Source organism: Perca fluviatilis, chromosome 16 (genome assembly GCF_010015445.1).
Source record: "Perca fluviatilis chromosome 16, GENO_Pfluv_1.0, whole genome shotgun sequence".
NCBI lineage: Eukaryota > Metazoa > Chordata > Actinopteri > Perciformes > Percidae > Perca > Perca fluviatilis.
The window spans coordinates 26,192,532-26,210,108 of NC_053127.1; the positions used below are offsets into that span (position 1 = coordinate 26,192,532).

Consider the following 17,577-nt stretch of genomic DNA (forward strand, 5'->3'; position numbering starts at 1 on the left):
GTTAACCTACATAGAAACATAATCCTACATTATCTCATCCAATAATTGTTGCATTGTTGTCATCCCCAGGCATGGAGTAGACTACCTGACGGGGTCCTGGTGGCCAGTCCTGGAAGACCTCTACAGCTCCAACATCCCTGTGTACCGCTTCATTCAGAGGCCGGGTGACCTGGTGTGGATTAATGCGGGGACTGTGCACTGGGTCCAGGCGGTGGGCTGGTGCAACAACATCGCCTGGAATGTGGGACCACTCAACTGTAAGTTTCGAGGACCAAAAAATAGGGAAAGACCGCCGCTAATAGCTTGACATTCATGTGTTGGTCTGTGTGTCAAATTACAAGTTAAATACGCTGTTAAATAGTTGCTGCCTACTTTCAGTCTCACCACTGTTTGTGTTTTTTTGCTCTCCCAGCGTACCAGTATCAACTCACCCTGGAGCGCTATGAGTGGAACGCGGTAAAGAAGGTTAAGTCAATCGTTCCCATGATCCACGTTTCATGGAATGTGGCTCGCACCATCAAGATCACCGACCAGGACACCTACAAGATGATCAAGTAAGATGTAGTCTCGCATTGCCAGACCACAGTGCTGTGGAGTAAGGTCTGGCTGCACTACACATACATTCTAGGATTGGAGAAAAAAAACACTCTGGGTTTTTTGCATTTCTTTAAACCATTCACAATCGTCTTGAGCGGCTCTAAGCTCCTGACGCAGAATAGTGCAAAATAGTCTCGGGAAGGAACATGTTTTGGTGGAACATTTGCACCCTGCAAAAGAAAATGACACACACAATAATAAATTAAGTTAACTGTTCACACAATACAGTAACGTGAGATTTTTTAAATTAGCTGGATACATGGTTAAATGCCATTTGCTCTTACCAGTGTATCGCCGCCGTGTGGATTTCGTCTATAACAATCCTGCCAATCGGTCACAAAACGTCCCAGTTAGATAGTAAATGCCGTAAAGGTATTCTTTGTAAATCTTTTATAATCATACCCCGAAAGAACCAAGCAGGTGTGCCTTGTTACACAATCCAAATTTCCTTGACGTGTAGCTTGCTAGCTCAGAGTTTGTTTGTCGGAGAATTGTTTCCCAAAGCAGGGAATTTGAGATCGGCAACACACAGCGAGCGCAGGTGAGGGCCAAAGCGTTTGTGTGTGTGTGTTCGTTTACATCTTTCACTACCCGCACCTCTGTCTCGCTCAGACACTGCCTGCTGCAGTCCATCAAGCACATCCAGATTCTGAGAGACCAGCTGGTGGCTGCAGGGAAGAAGATCTGTTACCAGAGCCGCGTGAAGGACGAGCCAGCCTACTACTGCAACGAGTGTGACGTGAGTCCCTCTTCCCCTGGCCTCGCTGTCTGCCCTTACAGGCACATTTTGCGTATGTGGGGATGCATAACAAACATATTAACTGCAGTACCAAAACTGTGTCTGTGCAGGTGGAGGTGTTTAACCTGATGTTTGTGACTAGTGAGAACAGCAGTAAGAAGAGCTACATGGTGCACTGCGAGGACTGTGCACGAGCTAAGAGCCGATCACTGGCGGGAGTAGTGGTGCTGGAACAGTATCGGATAGAGGAGCTGATGAGAACCTACGACACCTTCACGCTGGTTAGTCTCACTTTCAAATTTTGTACACTAACCGTAAACCAGAGTAGTTTTGAGAAAGGTTCTAAGGCTAGACCAGGTACAAACAGGATTCCATATTGCTTCATCCCTATTATATTGTCTTCTTCTACAGTGTAAAGGTGCAGGGCTGCAAGCAAAAGGAAAAATGTATCACATATCAAATATGCGGAAAAACTCTGATAGATTAGATAACCCTAAACACAGTGATGTTGCATGATTTTAGTACATTATTTCAAATTTGTTTACTCTTGACCATTTTCCGAAGTAAACCATAAGACTGTAGATGATTTCTTCGAGTCACCGATTGGTTCAGTTCATGCCAATATAATATGAAAATCAGATTTAAGAGTCTTGAAGCTTGCTTGCAATGGGTGAGCCATTACCTTGAATACTTATATGTGTGTATTTGTTGTCCCAGTTTACATTATTTGTTCTGTAGCTGGGGGCAGTTTTTGGTTGGTGTAATCATTCCTCCTGTCCATACTGGTCAAATAGAGATCCTTCCCTACTAAAGCAGTTCTAATGGAAGTGATGGGGTACAAATCCCACAGTGGCCAGCACATGCACGAATGCACGAATGCACGAATGCACGAATGCACGAATGCACGCACACACACACACACACACACACACACACACACACACACACACACACACACACACAGTTTTTTTAAGTGGCCAGTTGAGCTCTGTCACTTCCTCTTTTTCTCTCCCTTCAGGCTCCATCACCCTCTTCAAAGTGAGGACCCCTCCCTGGTGTCTTTCAGCCATAACCAAAACTCTAATGGCAGCACAAATGTTGTCTTCAGGGCAATCTATTCCTGCAAACACTCACTGAATCAGCCAATCACGTTTACTCAGTATTGTTTACATCACACAATAAGGTATGGACACTCAGCCAATCCAACTATAGCTCACTGTCTTCCCCATGCCAGCTGCTGATTGGACGTCTGTTTTGTAATAGAATGACTAGACTGGTACTTCTCATAAAAAGCATTTCAGATATGTAAAATAAATAAATAAATGTGAGCACTACTACCACTGCTAGCACTGAAAATCAGGTTATATGTTCAACGGAAACTGCTGTGATTCAAAGGCGTCAAGTAGCCGGTTCTGTGTATAAATCCAGGTACTTTTATGCAAATTCAGTCTAACTTTTTTACACCAATCTAGTTATTCTATATGTCCATGAATTTGCTGTGATTCTGTTGTACCAGCAGGGGAATTGCTTTACAGGAGAAGTAGCTGATTGTCACATTTGGCATCGTATTGGTTCCTGTTTTTGTTTTTTCTTGGTATTCAGGTAAACTCTGACATTTGTAATTCCTGTCTGCATACTTTTTTGAGGTGCTATTCCAATCTAATTTATTCTCGTTAGATACTTTAAAAGTTTTACCAGCCTAGAAGTATACCACATTGGCCTTGCAAACTGTATTTAGAGGAGAGGTAATTAGATGATTAAACACACAAATAAGGATTTATGTATGTATTTAAAAAAACTAAAAAAACAAATTAAAAAGTTATACCAGTTTCTCTTAAATACGGGTTTACTAGAGGACTAATATGGTTTCATTGTTAGATGGAAATCAAGTATGTAGATGAAAAATTAGATTATTTTTTCCAGCTAAATAGTCCAGCTAAATAGTCGTCGGTGAGGTTTCTATGATACGCCCGTAAAACAGACATAGTGTCTTTTTTATTTTTCGAATGGGAAAACAATCCCCCTTTTATACCTCTTGTGTTGCTGTTTTTGTTTCTAGATGACAGAGAAAATAAATAATTATAAATTGTGAATGAATTTATGGGATACACAGTGGTGTGCATAGACGGTGTACAGAGAGGGGGGGGGAGTCAACATTGATGTTGGTATCAATGAAGTGCTCGTTACAGTCTGAAAAAAGTAATATGTCCAAAGAGACACACAATCATAATCTTATCATGCAAAAGCCATTGAGGCCAAATAGATGAGCAGACTGAATGGCACCTCATTGTTTTCATTTTGCCCCAAACATCCGTCCTGATGAGGCTCCGTGCACTGCCAGGGGGGGGTTCATATACTGTATTTCCAGTTTGTTGAAGAGCACATGAATTAACACATTACAAGAAAGGCCCAGTCATTGTTGTTTGTTTTAGTCCTTTAAAATAAAATGTCTCATTTTGATAAGGCTACATAGTCTAACCTTTGGTGTTAAATGTTATAATGCAAGGGTGAAGTACAACTAAAGCCTTGCTTCCTACTTACAATATGATTGTCACTTATTCCACTGGGACTGTATTCACGTGCAATGATTTGGTGACAAGTTAGGCCTATTTTCTATCGTTTGAATAGAGGTTCAGCATTACAGCTGTAAAGTCATTATGTTGAAATCTCCACAGATGACAACTTTCAGATTTCAGCCCCTGCCCTCATTAGTCTGTGCACACAATTTACTGTACATAATGAATATGTTTCCAGGTTTATTAGAAGATTTATGTAGTTCTGTTCTCAATCAAAAATCTAATTTGTATGTGGTCAGACTTGTCCACCTCAGTCGTTTGTTTTGTTGTTGCTATAATATAATACACCTTAAAAATATTTGGTTTCACTCTAGTTTAAATTACTGCAATGGGAATTTCTTCCCACTTTTATACCTCTTTTTGTAGTCAGTTTCTGTTTTGGGGATTACAGAGAAAATGAAAAATTGTAAATTGTGACATTATTTATACTGTACATGGTTGTTTTCTTACATATTTATTGCATATCAAATGGTACTCAACTTGATAAGGGGCTACAAGGTATTTAAAAAAAAAAAAAATGTGTGGATAGCAGGGGAGGTGCAATCAGGGGGGTGGTTTAATTTTCATGGTGCTAGACCCCTCCTTGCCTCAATGCCCCTTCATTAAACAGCATATAATGATATTTGGACATAAGTCAGTGATACAACTCAAACTAACCGGTTGGTGCTTAGATCCATTTCAACACATTTTGGTGGTAACAGAAATGGAATGATGTCTTTGTACTGTATCTAACAGATGAATACAAGATCTTTTAAAAACGTTTTTTCATTGTATGAAATTCATAATCTTGTGAGGCATTAGTGGTTTTATGATGAGCATTAGCAGTAGTTGTAATTCTTGACACTTTTGCAGAGACTTTTAGGGATGTGACTTTTAATGACGTCGAGGTTTCGTTTATTTGTCTTGTCCTCATTATTGGAATTATTTGAAGGATGTAATAATGCTCTTTTTCCTCTTGACTTGTTTGATTTATGCTGCACTTATTGTTTCAAAAAAGAAAAACTCACATAGAAGAAAACCTGAGCCAGACCTGTCTTAAATCCCTCTGTGGTTTTTCTGTGACATATTGTATTGTTGTTCAAGAAAATAAAATGTTTTTGATAAATTATTCAACAATGAATCTTTGCCTTTATCTGGTATACCAGCTCTTGGGGAAGTAGAGGGGATGCAAACATGGAATGTGTTTCATTGAAAAACCTTTACGGCATGATTCAATACCATAGACTGTATAAAACACAGTTCAACACATTCTCAGAAAGCCATATTCAGCTCCAACTTATTAAAGGTACCACATGGTAGTGAAATTTCAATGTCTTTTTTTAATTTAAAGCAGGTCAAGGTGCTATATAAATAGCCTACTGTGAAGGTACCAACATTTTAAATCAACAGAGAAATGCACACAGCTAATTTTCTTTTTTTAACTGTGCCATTAAACAAGTCGTCAGAACTTCTGTACAGTTGTGATGTCACAACTAAACTATATGAAGGTAGAAAGTGCGGCTACAGTGCCGTTACAGTCATTCCCCAGCTGCAATGAGAGAGACGTCGAGAGCAAAGGTACAGAAGACCTGGAAACACTGACCAGTCATAGCAGACTGGGCTTTTTTCAAAGAGACAGGCACTAAAACGGACTTTCAGATAGAGGGTGAATACAGGTATATTCATACTAACAGTATGAGGCAAAAACATGTTTTTTGAACATTAAAGCATTTAAACATGTTCTCGTAGAAACCCAAAATACAAATATGGACCTGGAAATGTGCATGATGTCCCCTTTTAAGTACTTATAGGCATGGAACTGTCTTCCATGTGAAATTAGTTTTAATATCAACCTGATCTCACAGAATTCCATGAAATGAACATGGCCCCTTAACTCAAAATCTGTGGCAGTTTCACAGAATCGCAAAAAATTTCGAAGAATTCCGTGAAATGAACATGGATCGGCGAAAATTCTGTTATGGGCCCACGGAAGAATTCCGTGAAATGAACACGGCCCATTAAGGAAAAGGTCATGGGTGGGCTTACGTTTCCATGACACATGGGACAACAACGGGATGGTTGGGTTATTAAAAGAAGAAAGGGTTGGGTTTTGGAAAAGTGACACGTGGGACACTATCCCCGTTCTCCTGGGTGAAAGTCCTGTGTTTGACCCATCCACCACCCCAACCAACCTCCCTATGCGGATTTTAGGGCTTTCATACTACTTGTTACCGTAGTCTCTCTTAATGCTACGTCATCAAAGCACTACTGTGCATTAAACATCCTCATAGAGCCGCTAGCATGGCTGTAGACTCTTGTTTTCTATTATTATGTTTGAAAGTGTATTAGCCTGCGACAGTGAGCCATGCATACATTTTGCCTGCAGTGTGTGTTGTAACGTGGGCTTCCACCAACATTACCTGATCTGAGATCTGTCATCTTAGTCTTTTTTCTACTGAGGACCACAGTGGAAAAAGTAATTTAGTATTTACTGCTTTAAGGACTTGCAGTCTTAATTGATAATTTAACCTTATTATTGTCATATAAATCTGTATAACAGTAGCTGTATCTAAATACATGTAGCTGAGTCAGAGTGACTTGACAATTTATAGGCTTCTTACTCTTTTGTGGTGACATAGTTCAAATGTTCACATGTTGCAGTTGCCCTTAAGTCACAGTCTGCAGCTGATGGCCACTGGGTGGTTCCACTGGACCAGTTTGCTTAAGGCTACCTTCTACTCATTTATTTTTCCCTCCAACATTTTCCTGATACCATCTTGTCAATCTAACCCTGTCCAAAAGTAACAGAAAGTGATGTCAAAAACATATCAAACTAATGAAATTTGATTTTTTTTGTGTGTGACCTTTATGATATGACCAAGCTGTACCTACAGCTTATATACTGTGAGTGATACAAACCAGGTAATAAACTAAAATAACATTACAAATATAGACAGAGATTTTCCTTTCTGGTTGCTATTTTCTTGCCATTTCTTTTTATCTCAGTCTCCAGGTTTAGAAGGCATGAGATTGCCAAAACTGCAGATGGAGGGAGACCTCATCGTAGAACGTGGACACAGCAGCGGATATCCCGGTTCCAAGGACAGGAAGACTGCTCTTCCTCTACCAGCCCCCTCAGACATTGACATACGCATATAAACAGCACACTGTGGCTTTGTTATTGACAAAACCACCCATTTCTCCTGCATATTTTTTAGCCAGTGCAATAGTTCCATGGACTGTTTGATAATGTTTCTGTTAAAATTCCCTTTTTCTCTTCAGGGAGTATATATCGACCCCTGTGAGGAAATAGTGAATTAACAAAGTGGGATGTATCAAAATACAAATTTCACCCTTTGAACTAAGACTCTGGTTTTTATCAGTCCCGTGATAGTGTCTTACCCCCACCAAATTAGTCATGGGCAAGCCCCCTCACACTACATACATCCTCATCCTCATTTCCCTATGTTTTCTGCAAGCAGAGCTCTGTTTTCCATCAAAAGGTCAAGGGGCCAATCCTCTGTTATTCCTGCTTCTGAAGCCAATTTTAAGCACGTCTGGCTTGCCCTTTACCTTTTCATTTCAGAGCTCTGTGCTTTTGAAATAGCTGAGTAGTGCTGTATCATTGTTTATACCCTCACCCCATCCTTGCAGTCTATACTACTACAGTCTATCTACTACTACTGTATGGAGTGTAGCATCTATATAGTATGTAACAGTCAGTCTTAAAGCCACAAAAAGGCTTTACTGGCAGTTTGTGAGATTTTATTTAGCATGAACATCAACATCAAACCAGCTCAGTTGTTTTGAATTTTTTCTAAACCCACCTTATCAGTGTTTGACAGTGGAGTAGAGAAAGTTCCCAGTGAGTGTGTAAACTGTGATGTGTTGTGGATTGGCCAGCATACCCGGACTCAAAATAAACACTCTTCCTCCCTCCCCCTGGTTCTCAGGGGTTATCATGGAAACCCTCCTATGCTCCCCCGCCCCGACACCAACAGGAGCCTTTAACACAGCGCAGCCTGCTTTCTGTGCATTTGCATGAGAGGCAACACAGGATACACACTCACATGTGCGTACTCGTAACCACTTACACACTCAATCATATCTCAAACTGGAGTCGGAGTGAGGAAACAGAATGTCAGGGAAGGAAGCGCTGAAGCCAGTGGGAAAGCAGAATTTGCCTCAAGTCTGCAGAGCTCTTTTCTGACCTACTCTAATCAAAAAAAAGAGGGAGGAATTTTTTTTTATAAAAAAAACAAAAAAATTTTTTAAAATTTTTTAAAAAAAAACAAAAAACAAAAAAAAAAAAAATTTTTTTTTTTTTTTAGTTGTAGAATCTTGACTCGGATACCACTCTCGGGATCTGGATTTTCAAACAGAGAAGACATACGTATATCAGGAGGAAATTCTTGAAATCTCTTTGTCTCTGACTCCTCACCGCTCTCCAGGTCTTTCAGAGTCCCAGCATCTGCTGCCACCATCAAGCTGAAGGAGGACACATCATCAGGTTTACCACACAGTGAGTACCACATACTCTGTCACCATTTCTTTTTCAATAAAACTTTGTTGAAGAAACAGAAAAATGCTAATCCTTATCCAAACAAAAGGGTTTAGTTTGCTTGAATGCATCCACTAATGTTATTCCTGTGATTCTGGAGAGCTAGGTTTGATTTCTGAAGTTGACCAATCTGGAAATAAGAAGGCTGTGTTGATGAGATAATCAAAACGCAAGTGTCTGTGAGTGTATGTGAGCAAAGTCTGACTGTCTTCCATTCAATCATGGAGCAGCTCAAACAGAACATCTTAAAAAAGGAAAGCAATCCAAAGAATGTTCTTAATTCCATTATTAGAGAACCTATAAAAGACTTTTAAAGAGCAGCAAGCCTTTGAAATCAGAATCGTCTAATTTTGTATTGCTATTTAGACAATCTAAAAGAGCATCGCAAGCAAGAAAGCTGATGAAGAGATGGACCCGGCGTTCAAATTTAGTGAACTGCAATTTATTTAAAATGATGTTGACGGACAGAACAAAAATGAAAAAAAGTTGCTTGTAAAACCGATGTGTTCACATGGTGCTTGGCATAATACCAGCAGCTGCTAACACACTCGGGATCAGAAGGAAATGGTGTAATATGCCCCTGAGTTTACAAAATAAAAGTGAAATGAGTCCCATTCTATCTTTTTTACACCATTAATGTATTAACACATCTAAAAAAAAAAGTTGTTTTGACATGCTAATAACTGATTCGTGGGGTTTTTCAGTTTTCCAGCCGTTCCTGGCTCATTGTTCTGGGTCGTGGTTATCCTGGAGTTTGGAGGTGGGGTCAGTGGAGCCCCAGTTCCTCGCACTCAGAGCTGTGCAGTTCTCTTTGCTGACTTTCCACACCTTTTACCACGTCATTTATTCATGGCTTCTTTTAGATTTCTGGGATTTTAGTGATAGACTGAAGATTTCTGGGCATACAGGGAAGTGAAATAGAATTTTATAACAGAAAATAGACAAACTGTATTATGGATATCTTTTTTCAACCAAGTACAGACACCTAAAATACTTGGCACACTGTGATACATACATCATCTAACTATTGTGAAACACAAAATTCTGTTCATGCAGACTTGCAGTCCTAACAACGGGGTTAAATTAATGCAATGCACCGCAATGCAGAATATTATAGGTAGATTCATTATTTACATACAATTATTGGGCTAAAACTGTTTTTCTGTCCTGCAGCATAGACCACAAGGAAATATGAGTCTGTCACGGACCGGGACACTGGAGAAGACGGAGCAGGCCCTCTCTGACCCAGGCTCCCCCTCCAGAGTGGGGTCAGGGGTCGTGGTGCCGCCTCCATACTCTCTGGGCGGGAGCGAAGCCGCTGAACCCCCCCTGGAGTTAAGAGACTCTCTGGACTGCTGGGCATGCTCTGTGCTGGTCACTGCACAGAATCTGATCATAGCACTGATCAATGGCGGGCTGGCCAGCATCATATTTGGCACCATCCTCACCCCTGCTCTTGTCATGATCATATTCGGCTTCCTCTGCCACTCCGCGGTAACAATCTCCTGTGGAATGTTTTTTTTTTTTTTTTTGACTGATAGAAGTGTGAGATTACACAGATTTGAAAAGAAGTAGCTCAGGCTGGTGCTGTGTGCACATTCCATACTAGCCTACATACTAATAGTATACAGTCATATGAAAAGGTGTCATAATGGATGGTTTCTAAACTTACATACTATACCAGAAATCTTTTGTACTAACTTTTGTAGACTGTCAATCAAACTGGGAATTTCAGTCTCACTGCACAAGGAGAAAGGAAAATGTTTTTTCAGAAATTTGAAACTGCTTTTCAAGATTATACTAGATTTTCCTAGAGCTTAATTCAAAATATTTTTGCAGCTGTGACTAAGCTTTGTGCAACGCATTGTGGGACAGTAGTGTACCCCAGCACATTTTAAAACCCAGCATATGTAGAGCATACTGACTGTTTTGAGTATACTTAATTACTGACTTGAAACTAGATGTAGGGAAGGGACAGGGAAGAGCAGCAAACCTCTCAATGGAGAATTTGACACCAGAATTCTTCTATTGTCAAAACAGATCAATAAACTAATTGATTAATTGATTACAGTAAGGTCACAGTTTTTATTTAATATTTTTTAACGATCCAGATAACATCTGTGTAAGATTTTTTTCCTGTTGCTGATTCTAGAACATTTAGAGATCAAATCTTACATGTTTCAGTAAGTTTACAGGTCCAATTCTTTTTGCCTGTGTGTGTGTGTGTGTGTGATTTTTACATCCATGCAATTACTCATCCATTTTCCCTCTATTCTTGCTCTCCAGGTGCAGCCCCATGGAACATCTCTGTATTGCTCAGACGTGCTGGATGACGGCGGCTGCGTGGCTCTTCTGGTTGTGGGCTTTCTGTTGCTCACCCCTCTGCTGGTCCTCGCACTCGCCGCCTACTGTCGCCTGGCCCGACACCTCCAGCTGGGAATGTGTTTCATTCCCTACAGCCGCGCCGTCTACAAGAACCTGCCCCCCTCACGCCACCGGAGGGCTGATGCTGGAGGCTGCTGTGGCCAACAGGGGGCTTCAGAGAGGGAGGGGAAGGGTAGCGTGTGGGTGTAAGAGAGGAGAAGAGAGGATTGTATATGGTTGTAATATGTATCCCTGTTTAATGATGAGAGTTTGAGTCTGGCTCTTTCTTTATTTTTTGAAGCCAATTGCCACTGTCTTTCTATTTCTAAAGCCATTGTAAAATAGCCATCATATTTCATCATATTTCATCATTTATAGTCAATATTGCTTTTTCTATGCATTTCCAATGCATTGAATGTATTTTATACCTTTTTACAATAAAGCGTAAATCGACCTGTCGAGCTTTGTTTTACACAGACACCTGGAAACTGAAACAGGATGGACTGTACTTCATGCAAGAGAAGTAGGTGAAGTGCAAAGATATATACATTGAATAGAGTAAATAGGTAAAAGATTTGTGTCCAATGCAAACTTTCATACAACACCATTGTTGTAAGTCTGTGAATTTGGATTGGTTAGGCCTTTATGTGATGAGGGTAAACAGGGGGTCAACAGAACGTAAAGGCACAGCATGGTTTTGTTTTGTGATTTGCTTCCACAGATCTTTACAGGGAAATGCTCCTTTAGCTGTTCTTTAGCTGCCAAACACATGTTGCCTATTCTTTAATGTCCAAACTAGTTAGAATATACTGTCAGTCTTCATGTCGTAGGCAGAAAGGTATGTGTCTGGTTCATGGGTTATCATCTGTTTTTTCACACTGGCCATTTGAGTTCTAATTAAAAGCAGCAAGCACACTGTACCTATATATTAACAGAGATACTGTATCACAGTTTAATGTTAACAGTTTCACTGAGTGACAAGACGAGTCGAGTTGAGTCGACATACTAGACTATGGCCTTTTGTGACATGCTATACTATGACGTTTTATCACCTTTTTTGACATACTATAACTTTTTATTACTGCTATACTATGACTTTTTCACTTTTTTTCGACATGCTTTACTATGTCTTTATTCAACATACTATACTTTGACTCTTTCGACATGCTATACTATGGCTTTTTTTATCACTTTTTTCAACATGCTATACTATGACTTTTTTCGACATGCTATACAATGTTTTTTTATCACTTTTTTCAACATACTATACTATGATTTTATATCACTTTATTCAACATATTATACTATGGATTTTTTATCACTTTAGTTAACATACTATACTCTGACATATGTTCAAAAACATGGACTTCTTGTCAGGTTAGATAGCTTAGGGTGATAAGAGAATGTTTGGAAGGCAGAAGATTGAGTGTTCAAATTCTACATGGTTCAGTAAATTTCGAGGACCAATACATACTAAATGAAAGAGACAAATATGCCAAAGTGAAAGTGCTATCGGTTAGGTCAGATATCTTAGAGTGATAAGAGAATGTATAGAAGATTTATGGATCAAATCTTATATGTTTCAGTAAGTTTACAGGTCCAATATACTGAGTGAAAAGACAAATATGAGGAAAACATGGACTTGAGCGTCAGGTTAGATAGTGAAGGTTCATAAGAGGAGTAGTGGAAGACAGAAGATTCAGTGTTCAAATTGTTAGATATAAGACCTACTTTACAGGAATTTAGAATTCAAGTAGATGAAGAGGAAAGTTTTCTTCCTGTCAGTCTTTTTCTCAACCGGTTGTTTTGAAAAGATAACTGTACTTTTCGACATACTATATTATAACTTTTTTTTACATGCTTATGCTATGATTTTTTTCATCACTTTTCCCGACCTTTTTACGTCTTTATTCGACATACTATACTTTGACTCTTTCGACATGCTATACTATGGCTTTTTTATCACTTTATTTGACATGCTATACACTGATTTTTTTTATCACTTTTTTCAACATGCTATACTATGATTTTATATCACTTTTTTTGACATACTATACTATGACTTCTTAATCACTTTATTCAACACTTTATTCAACATACTATACTTTGACTCTTTCGACATGCTATACTTTTTTATCACTTTTTTTACATGCTATACAATGATTTTATATCACTTTGTTGACATACTATACTATGACTTTTAAAAATACTATACTATGTCTTTTTATCACCTTTTTCGAATACTATACTATAACGTTTTTATCATTTTTTTCGACATACTATACTGTGACGTTTTTCTACATACTATACTATGACTTTTTATCACCTTTTTCGACTATACTGTAACTTTTTAATTACCTTTTTATCACCTTTTTTCAACATGCTATACTATGACTTTTTATCACTTTTTTTGACATGTTATATATACTATGAGTTTTTTATCACTTTTGTCGACATGCTATACTATGATTTTATATCACTTTTTTGACATACTATACTATGACTTTTTTATCACTTTATTCAACATACTATACTATGACTTTTTATCACCTTTTTCAACATACTATACTATGACTTTTTTTGACATGCTATACTATGGCTTTTTTCGACATGCTATACTATGGCTTTTTTCGACATGCTATACTATGGCTTTTTTATCACCTTTTTTCGACATACTATACTATAACCTTTTTTTGACATACTATACTATGACTTTTTTCGACATGCTATACAATGATTTTTTTATCACTTTTTTGACATACTATACTATGGCTTTTTTATCACTTTATTCAACACTTTATTCAACATACTATACTATGACTTTTTTCAACATACTATACTATGACTTTTTTATCATTTATTCAACATACTATACTATGACTTTTTTATCATTTATTCAACATACTATACTATGACTTTTTTATCGCTTTATTCAACATACTATACTATGACTTTTTTCAACATACTATACTATGACTTTTTTATCATTTATTCAACATACTATACTATGACTTTTTTATCACCTTCTTTGACATGCTATACTATGACTTTTTATCACCTTTTTGGACATACTATAATATAACCTTTTTTTTGACATACTATACTATGACTTTTTTCGACATACTATACTATGACTTTTTATCACCTTTTTTGACATACTAAACTATAACCTTTTTTTGACATACTATACTATGACTTTTTTCAACATACTATAGTATGACTTTTTAGGCAAGGCAAGGCAAGGCAGCTATATTTGTATAGCACATTTCAGCAACAGGGCAATTCAAAGTGCTTTACATAAAACATTAAAGAGCAGTTAAAAATAATTAAAAACTATTTAAAAACATTAATAAACAAATTAAAAACATTAAAAGACAAGAATAAAATTGATAGTGCAGTATAAGAATAAAAGTTACAGTGCAGTATAAGAAATTAAAGTTAATAGATTATTTAAAGAAAAGCAACATCAAAAAGATAGGTCTTTAGCTTAGATTTAAAAGAACTGAGAGTTGCAGCGGACCTACAGTTTTCTGGGATCACCTTTTTTCAAAATACTATACTATGTCTTTTTTCGACATGCTATACTATGGCTTTTTTATCACCTTTTTTCGACATACTATACTATAACCTTTTTTTGACATACTATACTATGGCTTTTTTCAACATGCTATACTATGACTTTTTTCGACATGCTATACAATGATTTTTTTATCACTTTTTTTACATACTATACTATGGCTTTTTTATCGCTTTATTCAACATACTATGACTTTTTTCAACATACTATACTATGACTTTTTTATCACCTTCTTTGGCATACTATACTATGACTTTTTTCAACATACTATACTATGACTTTTTATCACTTTTTCGACATACTATACTATGGCTTTTTTCATCACTTTTTCGACATACAATACTATAACCTTTTTTTGACATACTATTCTATGACTTTTTTCGACATGCTATACTATGACTTTTTTTGACATACTATACTATGGCTTTTTTCGACATGCTATACTATGACTTTTTATCACCTTTTTCGACATGCTATACTATAACCTTTTTTTGACATACTATACTATGGCTTTTTTCAACATGCTATACTATGACTTTTTTCGACATGCTATACTATGACTTTTTTATCACTTTATTCAACATACTATACTATGACTTTTTTCAACATACTATACTAGACTTTTTTATCACTTTTTCGACATACTATACTATGTATTTCACTTTTGAATATAAATAACTATGATCTTTGCGCAACATACTATACTATGACTTTTTTATCACTTTTTCGACATACTATACTATGACTTTTTTATCACCTTCTTTGACATACTATACTATGACTTTTTGCAACATACTATACTATGACTTTTTTATCACCTTCTTCGACATACTATACTATGACTTTTTTATCACCTTCTTTGACATACTATACTATGACTTTTTTCAACATACTATACTATGACTTTTTATCACTTTTTCGACATACTATACTATGACTTTTTATCCCCTTTTTCGACATACTAAACTATAACCTTTTTTTGACATACTATACTATGACTTTTTATCACCTTTTTCGACATACTATACTATGACTTTTTTATCACTTTTTTCAACATACTATACTATGACTTTTTTATCACTTTATTCAACATACTATACTATGACTTTTTTCAACATACTATACTATGACTTTTTATCACCTTTGTTCAACATACTATACTATGACTTTTTTATCACTTTTTCGACATACTATACTATGACTTTTTTATCACTTTTTCGACATACTATACTATGACTTTTTTATCACTTTTTCGACATACTATACTATAACCTTTTTTTTTACATGCTATACTATGACTTTTTTATCACTTTTTCGACATACTATACTATGACTTTTTTATCACTTTATTCAACATACTATATTATGACTTCTTTATCACCTTTTTTGACATACTATACTATGACTTTTTTCAACATACTATACTATGACTTTTTATCACCTTTGTTCAACATACTATACTATGACTTTTTTATCACTTTTTCGACATACTATACTATGACTTTTTTATCACTTTTTCAACATACTATACTATGACTTTTTTCGACATGCTATACTAAGGCTTTTTTATCACCTTTTTTTCGACATACTATACTATAAACGTTTTTTGACATACTATAATATGACTTTTTTCAACATGCTATACTATGACTTTTTATTACCTTTTTTCGACATACTATACTATAACCTTTTTTTGACATGCTATACTATGACTTTTTTCGACATGCTATACTATGACTTTTTTATCACCTTTTTTCGACATACTATACTATAACCTTTTTTTTACATGCTATACTATGACTTTTTATCACCTTTTTTGACATACTATACTATGACTTTTTTTTGACATACTATACTATGACTTTTTTCGACATGCTATACTATGGCTTTTTTCGACATGCTATACTATTACGTTTTTACGTCTTTATTCGAAATACTCTACTTTGACTATTTCGACATGCTATACTATGACTTTTTTACGTCTTTATTCGACATACTATACAATGATTTTTTTATCACTTTTTTGATATACTATACTATGACTTTTTTACCACCTTTTTTGACATACTATACTATGACTTTTTTCAACATACTATACTATGACTTTTTTATCACTTTCGACATACTATACTATGACTTTTTTCGACATGCTATACTATGACTTTTTTATCACTTTTTTGACATACTATACTATGACTTTTTTATCACTTTATTCAACATACTATATTATACTTTTTTATCACCTTTTTGGACATACTATATTATGACGTTTTCAACATACCATACTATGACTTTTATCACCTTTGTTCAACATACTATACTATGACTTTTTTTGACATGCTATACTATGACTTTTTTATCACTTTTTTGACATACTATACTATGACTTTTTTATCACTTTATTCAACATACTATATTATGACTTTTTTATCACCTTTTTGACATACTATACTATGACTTTTTTCAACATACTATACTATGACTTTTTATCACCTTTGTTCAACATACTATACTATGACTTTTTTTGACATGCTATACTATGACTTTTTTATCACTTTTTTGACATACTATACTATGACTTTTTTATCACTTTATTCAACATACTATATTATTACTTTTTTATCACCTTTTTTGACATACTATACTATGACTTTTTTCGACATGCTATACTATGACTTTTTTATCACCTTTTTTCGACATACTATACTATAACCTCTTTTTACATGCTATACTATGACTTTTTATCACCTTTTTTGACATACTATACTATGACTTTTTTTTGACATACTATACTATGGCTTTTTTCGACATGCTATACTATGACTTTTTTACGTCTTTATTCGAAATACTCTACTTTGACTCTTTCGACATGCTATACTATTACTTTTTTACGTCTTTATTCGACATACTATACAATGATTTTTTTATCACTTTTTTGACATACTATACTATGACTTTTTTATCACTTTATTCAACATACTATATTATGACTTTTTTATCACCTTTTTTGACATACTATACTATGACTTTTTTCAACATACTATACTATGACTTTTTATCACCTTTGTTAAAACTTACTATACAATGACTTTTTTATCACTTTTTCGACATACTATACTATGACTTTTTTCGACATGCTATACTATGACTTTTTTATCACCTTTTTCGACATACTATGCTATAA

At 35.9% G+C, this 17,577-nt stretch overlaps 2 protein-coding genes across 7 annotated transcripts in view; both read left to right on the forward strand.

Annotated features, from left to right (window-relative positions):
* Window positions 1–5,020, forward strand: part of kdm6bb (lysine (K)-specific demethylase 6B, b) — a 28,259-nt gene extending 23,239 nt beyond the window's left edge. For 5 of the 6 annotated variants that reach the window (XM_039777433.1, XM_039777437.1, XM_039777435.1 and 2 more), the window contains 5 exons: window positions 70–257; window positions 413–554; window positions 1,210–1,336; window positions 1,447–1,617; window positions 2,355–5,020. In XM_039777433.1, the coding sequence (XP_039633367.1) occupies window positions 70–257; window positions 413–554; window positions 1,210–1,336; window positions 1,447–1,617; window positions 2,355–2,378 (652 nt within the window). In that variant the 3' untranslated portion in view covers window positions 2,379–5,020. Of the gene's footprint in view, window positions 1–69; window positions 258–412; window positions 555–1,209; window positions 1,337–1,446; window positions 1,618–2,354 lie in introns of those variants that run through there. The other variant, XM_039777438.1, reaches the window with a different exon arrangement.
* A 3,190-nt stretch (window positions 5,021–8,210) lies between these two features.
* tmem88a (transmembrane protein 88 a) lies at window positions 8,211–11,270 on the forward strand. Its single transcript, XM_039826382.1, has 3 exons — window positions 8,211–8,413; window positions 9,626–9,946; window positions 10,739–11,270. Exons 2-3 carry the CDS (start codon window positions 9,644–9,646, stop codon window positions 11,024–11,026), a joined length of 591 nt encoding a protein of 196 aa, XP_039682316.1. The 5' UTR covers window positions 8,211–8,413; window positions 9,626–9,643; the 3' UTR covers window positions 11,027–11,270.
* The last annotated feature ends 6,307 nt before the right edge of the window (window positions 11,271–17,577 follow it).